General features: G+C 47.7%; 1 protein-coding gene across 1 annotated transcript in view; it reads right to left on the bottom strand.

The window, feature by feature from the left end:
• Window positions 1-4,049: 4,049 nt before the first annotated feature.
• The window catches only part of LEKR1 (leucine, glutamate and lysine rich 1), a 43,296-nt gene continuing 37,268 nt past the window's right edge, over window positions 4,050-10,077 (bottom strand). Inside the window, exons 10-12 of the mRNA XM_010132566.1 lie at window positions 7,708-7,860; window positions 6,631-6,930; window positions 4,050-4,463 (exon numbers count right to left, since the gene is read on the bottom strand). Coding sequence (XP_010130868.1) covers window positions 4,050-4,463; window positions 6,631-6,930; window positions 7,708-7,860 — 867 coding nt within the window. The remainder of the gene's footprint in view (window positions 4,464-6,630; window positions 6,931-7,707; window positions 7,861-10,077) is intronic.

Raw genomic sequence — 10,077 nt, 5'->3', positions numbered from 1 at the left:
ATCTTTTTTCCCCGATTAATACAGTTTAATTACGTACAGCCTTGGCTCTGGCTCCAGTTTCTATTTTCACGTACTTTCAGTGCTGCTAAGTTACGAAGACGCTTTTTTCTGAAGCCTAATTTCTTCCTTTGTGGAAAAACACCGTGTGCGAGCCCCAGGCTGGGATCCCAGATCACACCCCAGCTCGGTCATTTACCATTTTTAATACAGGAGGCACAGCCCTGCTTTACTCTTAAGGTCCTCCCAGGAATCAGAGAGAGATACACACGGCGAGCACTTACAGCTCCGATACACACGACCAGCAATAATTCCATCTCCTGTCGAAGGGCGGCAAGACCGCTCCACGTTGCCCAGCAGGGGTTTGACTCTTTCTGCACCAGAGTCTGTGGAGAACACAGACAATCTGGGCAGCTCCAGTGCGAAAGTGATGCCCCTTCACGAGGCACAGACCGACCACTTCAAATTCAATTACTGCTCTACAGGAAGCGTGTCTGGGGAAAGCCCAGGATCTCCTGCCCGAGCTTCCCATGGAATCACAGAGTGGTTTGGGTTGGAAGCAGCATTTAAAGCTCCTCCAGTCCAACCACCTGCAGGGAGCAGGGACATCTGCACCCACAGCAGGGGGCTTGGAGCCCCAAAGGCCAACCTGACCTGGGATGGTGCCAGGGATGAGGCTTCTCCCACCACTATGGGCAACCTGGCCAGGGTCTCACCACCCTCAGAGTAAAAATATCTTTGATATATCTAGTCTGAATCCCCCTCTTTTCAGTCTTTCCTGTTAGCTCCTGCTCCTCTTTCAGAGTGAACCAGCAAGTTCCTTCTGAGATGAAGCCAAGGCATGGCTCTGAGCCTGGCTTTTGCCAAGGACTCTCCCAAAGAAGAGGTCCTGGCCTGTTGTCCCTGTTCAAAGTTTTCCCCCTCGAGGCTGGTTTTATCTTTTACCTGGTTTATCTGCTGTTCTTTGTATTCCAGAAACGCTGTGATGGCTCCACTTGCCCCTTCCCTCCTTGGCTCTGGAGGGTGCCCTACACTCCCTCCCCATCGCACACACACAGATACATGCACTTTCCCCAGCACTAACAATGGGTTTGTGCTCTCGTAAAAGACAGCTGGCCAGACCACAAGCCGTGTTGGATGCTCACACAAAGTCTTCTCCAAAGCATCACACCAGTAGTACTGACCCTTATTTTCATGCCCAGAGGAGTCAGGCTTGGCACGATGGGCAGGCTGGCGAGGGCACACGTGGCTGGCCAGCACTGCCCACAATGCCCAGCTCAGCCGCGCCAGGGCCTGCCCGGGGATTGACCTGGCCATGGTCCCCCCTCCCCGTCCACAAACCCACGCGCGTGACAGCAGTGCCTCACAGCTCGCACCCAGGCACTTCTGTGTCCTCCACTGGGCACAACTGTTGCGTGTCAACTCTCCCCGGTTAACAGTGAGGCACTAATAGTTGAAGCTTCTCTGGAAGTGAAGAGTACCGGATAAAAATAGATGGATAAATCTGGTAATAATGCGGTATGTTAGTGCACTGGCTGCAAACCGGCAGCCTGGCGGTGGGGTTAATCCTTTATGGAAAGATTTAGGACTGTGCAAGCTACTATTCTCCATCGGGCAACAATATCAGCTCTGTCAAGGAAGAAACAGAGCCCTTTGCAAGAGGCAAGCGCAAGCCAGCCCGTTGCCATGCGATGTTCTCTGGTAACCTTGCGAAGCGAAAGGATGGCTCCCTGCCGACAGCCAGCGGGTCAGCAGCCCACAGAGCCAGACTTGTCTCGAGCGGGGAGGTTTTTTTAGTACTCCCTTGTGCCACGAGTGCTGGAGTGCAAGGGCCGGCGTACGAACACCCTGTTCACAAAGGACACCGCTTCCACAGGATGAACAGCCTCCAGGACGCTTTATTGCCTGAAAACGTGGGGATATAATTAGGTGTCTGCATTCTCCATGCACTTTCTGCTGCCGCTTTTCATCCCATTACAAGAAACACTCTGTAAAGTTCCCTTGACTATGCAAAATTAATTTCAGTGGCTTTAAAAGCTGGTAAGAGGCTGCCTGACATTTACGTATTGTGCTTATTGCTTAGCAGCAGGAGTTCTGGCCTTCTGTGAGGGTGGGGAAGTAAGGGAAATATTTGATCTTGCCTTGGATGGATCCATGATTTATACACTCCCTCATGCTCGAAACGTAATTTCTGTGGCTGCTCTCATTCTTTTATGAGTTATTCCTCCTCTCTTCACAATTTATGACCACACAGCCAGTCTTCACTATGCTGCTGCCACAGGACACAGACCCCGAAGCTGTGGGCGAGAGCCCAGGTGTTACATCTGGCCCGTTTGCAGCCCAAGGCAGCCCAAGGGGAGGAAGAGCTGCTACAGCCCAGAGCTGGGGACACTGTCCCTGCAGGTACGACATGGAGGGGGCCAGGCCCCCTTCTGCACTGTGCTCTGGCTCTGCTCTATGCACAGAGACGTTCCTGCACAGAACAGGCTGCAGGTGAACGTCCCACCTTTCCTTCGATACAAACGTTCCAGTATGTGACTCCAGAGCAGAGCATCAGCCACCACAGGGTTCAGCCTGTTCCACTGCTGACCAAGGGGGGAAAATCCACGTACAACCAGTGATCGCTAGTGCCTATTTGAAACTTCTCGTAAGGCTGTAAAATCATACAACCAAAGTTCATCTAAGAATTTAATGAAACACCTAGATAGCAGAGCACTGGGGAGCACCATTTTAAGAACTGCCTCAGTGAAAATCTCTTCCCTGGGCACAGAAGTCCATGGGTGGACGGTGGAATCTAACAGAGGTCAAGCTGCAAGTGACGGTCTTTTCTAAACGAAAAATCAGCAGGACCACTGACCAGAGAAGGGGACCACCCTGCCGTCCTCCACACAGCCTCTGGGGAGTGCTCCCTGCCCCTCCTTCTGCATCTGTAGGACTGCTGACAAACGGCCCGCATTGGGGTGGAATTGCTCTCCCGACTTGGACTTGGACTTCCAATTTTCAACACCCCTAAGAAAAACACGAGTTACTGAGCAAAGTCAGCAGGTCCCGCAGACAGTTCTCGTCATTTCCCAGGCATCTCAGTTGTGCTTATCACTCACTGATGCCATTGGACAATTGATTAGTCAATTGGTATTGAGCATAACCCACATTTCAGTCAATGGATGCGCCTCCATGAGCATAGGGAGGACACAGCCTGCCAGCACGTGCTTGGGTTGAAGCTACAGCCGGGCTCCACCACCCCAAGAGGACAAAAGACAATAAAGACAACCGAGACCTGCCTGGGCTTTTCATGCTCCGAACCAAACCACCGTTCCACATAGCAGCGGTAAAATAAACATACTGATCCTCCTGGGAAACAATTTTAAAGAGAACTCTGGCCTGTCTGCTTTGGAGCTAAAAATTACGCTTAACGTAAAGACGCTTTGTGATGAAATTCAAGAGATGATCGTCTTTTGGACAAAAGGCATCAAGTCTTCAACTCCTGTCAATTAGTGCAGCTTGAAGACGAGGAAGCAGATGGAAGTGATGGCCCTGCCCATGGCTAGTCTACCGGGTGCGCGTGGATTTGCCACATTTTCATTATATACTCCACGACTAGCGAGTCTCACTAAGCATGATTATCTGTAAACATAACATCGCTCCATTAAATAATAGCAAAAACCTGAACGAATCACATTTTTACACCAGAAATGAGCAATTAAGTTACATGGGAGAAGACATAAAATAGGAGAATTCCAACAAAGTGGTCAGGGAGACCACTTTGAAGCTGGCAGTTATTTTAATGGCACCTGCTGAAGATGTGCCCCTCTTGGGGAGACACTGCTGCTTCTTTCTCACCCTTCTCATCTTGAAACGTAGATAGCGTGTAATGACATTGATATGCAATGGACAAAGAAACATTATTGCACCAAAAACATGTACAACTTTAACTTCAGTTGTAGAAGTGGATGGATTGCGTTGGGTGAGATTTGAACCCTGCAGTTCACACGTAACCAGGGATTTGCCACTCTGGACTGGCCTCCCACATGTTGTGTGTAAGCACACAGCTGTCAGAGCTGACTCAGCTGTCGTCTTATAGCGGCAGCAATCCTGCTCCTGGGCTCGTTCAGCGATGCTGCCCTTCCTCTGGGAGGATGCGGTGGGGCCAGGGTCGGCAAGCCCCCGGGGCCACCGCTGTTACGCTTACCAGAGGAGGGTGCCTTAGCGGCTCTTGACATACCAAACTGTCCGGAGAGATTGATTTCCTTCCCAGCGCCAGGGCTCGCGCGGCTTTTCTGTCCGTAATCAGCGAGCAGGGCAGCAGAGGAGGTTAGGCTGCCCTGAGCCAGGGAACACGGCGATAACGGGAAGTTTCCAGTGAGCTTTTTTAGTTCCAGTACTTGTTCCCTGGCTTGAGTCAAAGCTGCAGTCAGCTCATAGCGTTCCTCACACTCTCTGCGCACCGTTTCCTGGAGAAGAGTGTTCTGCAAACAGAAACCAAGAGTGGCTTCATGAAACGCCTTTAGTCAAAGACGGTGCCTACTAAACTCCTCAGGCTCAGGGCAGGGGCGGCTGGGTGCTACCAGTGCACACAAACCCCGCAGCGCTTCCCCATATTTTGGTTTCTCTGAGAGTAGCCCGAAGGATGTCAGCATTTATCACCCTTCATTCATTCATTCCCTCAGGAGACAGCAGAAAATATGAGGTCAGTTATGAGCAGGTCGTTCTGATCCCCTGCCCACCCTCCAGCTAGGGGAAACTGGGAACGCTGCTCTTGGAAAGGAAAAAGCAGCAGACAGAGCTTGAGGATTACTGCGACACTTCGTTACGGGGAGGGGTTCAAGCAGTTCTCCTCCTCTGTAGATTAAACAATCGTGCCTGATGTTTTGTGCTGGCGTTCTTTATTGATTGTCATTTCCCAGATAGTTGGGATAAATGTTTTTCAGCCTAGTGGTTTTTGCTGTGATTCCTGACACCTACATGGTAAGCGGCTGGTACTGGGCCTTGGGCAGAGAACCGCTTCCCATTACCCAAGTCCCCAGGTTGGTTTATTGTGTAGACGATAACATCCTGACAAAAGCAGAGCACAGAGGGGTGTCCCTGCTGAAGCGGAAGGTGGTAAGCTCTGCTTAGCCAAGAAGAGGCTACTGAAACTGCGACATTTTGGCATGTGTGCTCCTGTTAAAACAATGATGGAGAAAGTAAGAGTCCTTTGCTGACCAATTTATTTAGATCTTAGAATTGTACTTTGGTCAAAGCGTCTGTAGTGGATGTGGAGTGGAACCGCAGAAGTACTGCTCAGGCTGTCTAACCTCTGCGTCACCTGCAAGCGAAGGAACTGCTCACGAAGGAACAGAACTCCACGCAGAGGCAGACGCGGGAGGGATGTAAATACCCAAATAACTTACTCTCTGACCACCTGACTCTGCAGACATTACTGCCCCAGCCACGCAGATGGTCTCTGATGGTCCCTGATCTGGGAATTGTCACCTGCAAATCTGAGAAGCATCCTGGTGCAAGGTTTACCTTAAAAGCAGTTTCAATGCTCCACCCCTCCTATCTCCCCATCTCCTAACAGACCTGTATTAGAGGAGGAACTCTCCAACGGGGGAAACAAACATACACAGAGCTGGTGGGAGCCCTTGGTCGAGGATAACGGGGTGCTCCTTATTTCACCGAGTTCCTGACCTGTATTTGAGGAGAGCATGTCCGTCCAAGGCCCTTTTCCGTAGGTACAGGACTGCCAACACCCTCTGATCTCACTAACACAGTGTTTGTGAACAGTGTTTCTTCCAAGGAAGAAATAAATACTAACCTAAGCCCTAATTCATTTTGAAGAGTTTAATTTCCAGTGTTTACCAGGTTTTTTCTGCCACTTAATGAATTGGACATTCCAGTCTAATCTTATCTGCAATCCCTGACTCCACTGCTTTCACATTTCTCGTAGAGCGGTCCAGCTCATTCTCCTCCCTTCCCAGTATATTCCAAACATTCAGCAAATGCTTGTGGTAAGAATATCCGTCAGTCCAACTTCTCTTCCCATTTGATTGAGTTTTATGCATCCCTGTGTTACAGAAGCTGGCTTTACTGGTGTGAGTGGGAGACATCCCCGTCAGCATGGCAGGACGCACGCACATACGCCCACGTTAAAGGGTGCAATCTCTGTCCCAGGAGTCGTTTGGGAGGGGACTGAGTCCACCCTCACTCCTAGTGCTGGGATGAAGGCTTTTCTTACAAATGATTCCCAAGACGAGTCAGCCTGCCGGGAGGAGTGCTGCTGCCCGGCTCACAGGACAAGAAACGTCCATCTCTCCTACCTAAAAACATGCAAATGCTTTACTGTCTGCACGAGTTTACGGAGCGTGATGGGAGGCTAGAGACTAAAAAATAAATGTCTTGCAGGACTTCAAAAATACATATTTTTAAAAAAAAAACCCACTAGTTTAAGTGCTTGCTGAATAAAAAATTTAACGTATTTTGCGATATATTGTATTTATGAAATTGTGATGCACTTGTTCTATAAATCTTTTAAATTCCATGGGTTTTAAACCAGTACATAACCGGGGCTGAAATACAGATGCGTAGAATGAGTGTAGAAATCACATGTCTCTAAGGAAAAATAGCCAGGCATTCCCTAGGTCACGTTCCTACCTCCTCTTGAACTTGACTCAAATCGTGAATCAACTGTGTCCTCTCCTGGGTTAATTTTTCCAGTTCATCTGACTTGTGCTGGATTTCTTTCCTCATATTATCCAGAAATGACTCGTTATTGTTCTTTTCCATCGTCAGCTGAAATTCAAGCTCGGTAATCAGTCTTTTAAGGCTCTGGATTTCTTTCTCCTTATCTTCATCTTTCTCTGCAAGTTTGATCTGGGCATCTTGTAGCTTCTTTTCAAGAATTTCCGCCTCAATCCTCAAGCTGTTGGTGGCACTGGATATTAAGCCTGGTATCTACATTGGGGGAGACAAGGGCTGCATTAGTCTGCGTTCAGCAGATGTTGGTAGATAGGACGACTAAGCATCAGACAAATGTTGATTTTAGGAAAAAAACACAAACACAGACATACATGTCCTCAGAGACCACAAAATCACTCTGAATTTACATAATAACCTCAAGGGATACGTGAGAGCTGTAAATGAATCAAAACTCACTCAGAACAGAGAGACTAATTAGTACGCCCAAGCTCAAACAGGGAAATAGAGGTAAAAATGGGAACACTTCACTGCTTTACAGCAGGCCAGTCCTTCCTCGGGGCTTTAAAACCATAGCCAAATATTTTTAAAGTGGACTAAGCCAAACTGTTATTGCCAGCTCTATAAAACACTGTGTAATGTAATGAATTTTAAATAACGATACAATTTCATCAAGTTTCTCTGACTTTTCCAGAATTCCCACTCATTTGAAAACTAAGATCATAGGCACAATTCCCCATGCCTGTATGGAACTCCAAACCCTGTAGGTCTGGGTAGGTGGGAAGGCCAACTGTGTGTGACGCAACCACCAATATAGACCAGAAAGCCATTAACTGGCCACGGGACCTCACCCCATCGGTGCAAAAAAACCCAAACCAACCAAACAAAAAAAATTGAAACATAGACTGGAGAAAAAATATTGTCTCATCTAGATACAGGGCTACACTCAATGAAGGTTTTAATTCCCTCACACACTATTTCTCAGAAGTTTACATTACCCACTGCCACAAAACTTCTCCCATGAGTGTCACACACCTTCTTCTGGAGCTCCTCGTGATCTCGCTGGTATTTAGTGATGAGTTCTTGCTGCTTTTGTCTCTCTATGTCCAGTTCCACTCTCGCTTCTTCCTTGACTTTAAGAATCGCTTCTATGTGTCGTGCTTCACCTTTAGCCAGATCGATCTCCATCTAGGGAACAAGCGGGGTTTAACGATACGGAGCAGCTCATCTCCAAACATTTTTCACATTCTCCACAGCCGTAAGTGAAGTGATGTGGAACTGGGCAGACTGAGATTTTGGGCGCAGAACAAACCCACGCAAATGATTGCAACCGTTGGAGCCTGGCGAGGGCAAGCTCCCACTTCCTGCCAGCTCACGGGGGCACGGATGGCTCCTGCTCCGCAGAGCATCGGGGCTGAGCCACAGCCATCAGCCCCAGAAGGTGCCTCACAAGCCCCACGGTGCCTCACACAGTGCTGGATACCTAAATTCTTAAAATAGATGAGCTCAAGGGCGTGGGGAGCAGCTCCAGCTCGCTTTAGGGTCCAGACAACTCAGCACCGATGGGGTCTACGTGGGACAAGCTCTGGACAAAAGAGTGGAAAACCAAAGTGGGAGAGGTGCAAATTCTGGGTAAAATAACCCAGTCCTTAAGGCACCTTCACATCTTTAATATTATAAATTTGAATTTGAAAACTGTTTTCTGAAAAGGAAAGCCTGGATTCGGGAGGAAACTCCAAGGGCTGTATTTTGAAAAACAGTTTTCCTAACGCAGTACACTAATATAATTATTTCTGCCGGCTGAATTCAAACAGACTTAATTGAAGCAAGCTGCAAGAATATGGAAGGCACATTACACATGCACAACACTTGCCTAATTACTTCAAATTATTAAAAGCAGAGCAGTCCAGAATGAGCTTAATTACAATTATCTAATTTCACACACTAATGATGAGCACAAGTATAACAAATCCCCCTAACTCATTATGGGGAAAAGATAAAGTGGAAATATTGTCATTGCTTTTCAAATCAAAATACACCCAATTCTGGGCATGGAAACAGCACAAATCCCCCACTAAGGCTTAGCTTAAACCTGATATATTTTAAGATCCTGAGAATAGATGAGGATGATGATTATGGATATACCTTCTCCGTTATTACACATGGGAGTAGGATTCTAATAAAAGAAAATTGAATTTATTAACTCCCAGGAGTTTTCTAGAAGCAGATCACATGTTGGAGGCTACCTGACTACAAAGACTGAAGAAATGAAAGGCTGCCTGAAAAACCGTGCTCCTTTGGAAGATCACACAAGTGTTTTTCACATTCCACACTGGAAGCTAATAAAGCTGATAGCCAGAACGGGAAATAAACTGGCAGCTGATCGTCAGAGAAAGCACAGTGACTATTAACTGCTTCAAAAGCACTCACATGCCTCTCACTAATGAATATGAAAAAAATCCGTAACTCGGACCTTTACATCAGTCTTCAAATATTTTCTATTTTGTTTGTTCCATTAAAACAGTTTATCTGTATTTTAAACAGAAAACTGGAACGCTTTATGCTGAAGCAGTGGCACCCTGACCTGAGAAAAGACAACTCTGTCACACTCTGGATTCCTGTCTCTGAGAACCGGCTCGGGGCACCGGCCATTCGGTGCATCTTAATGGCGGTGGCGGCTCCCGCTCCCTGGCAGCGTCTTTATCTTGTCTTAACGGCAGCCTGGACACCACCTTGTGATTATGCAGACAGTGTGACCACATTCTAAAATTACAGCCTGCCACAGCGAGATTAAGAAGCTTCCGGAGAAATGTAACTGATCTTAATTGCTAGTCGTCCAAAATTTTTCCTGAGACTAAATACAACTTCAGACACTTATCACATCCTGAAGCAGAGAAGAAAGAGACAGTAATTTTAGTCATCAATTACCTAAGGCTTAAATCAGAGAAGTCAGAGTTATTGTTCAACACTACTTTCAATTTTTCTTTCCTTTTTTTTTTTTTTTGGTAATTTCTTTATTTAATTTCTTCATTCAGTTTCGTGGGGTTTGGTTTTTTTTTTTGTGTGTTCATGTGAAAAAGTTCCAGATTAAAGCACAGTTTAGATGCTCACAGCTGTTTATGGTTCCCAGCTCTGCAAATCCCCACCTCTCACTGGAAGAGGCTGGCAGCTAGACTCTCCTGTCCCAGTCAGAGGCTCCGCCTCAGAACTTCACAGTGGCTGGAAACTGTGGGGTGAGAAAGGCCCTGGGGGGTTGGTGACAGTGGCTGGAGAGGAGCCAGCAGGGTGCCCAGGTGGCCAAGAAGGCCAGCGGCATCCTGGCTTGTCCCAGCACTGGTGTGGCCAGCAGGAGCAGGGCAGGGACCGTCCCCCTGTACTGGGGGCACTGGGGAGGCCACACCTCAA

The sequence above is a fragment of the Buceros rhinoceros genome, unplaced genomic scaffold (assembly GCF_000710305.1).
Source record: "Buceros rhinoceros silvestris isolate BGI_N320 unplaced genomic scaffold, ASM71030v1 scaffold24153, whole genome shotgun sequence".
In the NCBI taxonomy this organism is placed as follows: Eukaryota; Metazoa; Chordata; class Aves; order Bucerotiformes; family Bucerotidae; genus Buceros; species Buceros rhinoceros.
This window is presented reverse-complemented; position numbering and strand designations above follow the sequence as displayed.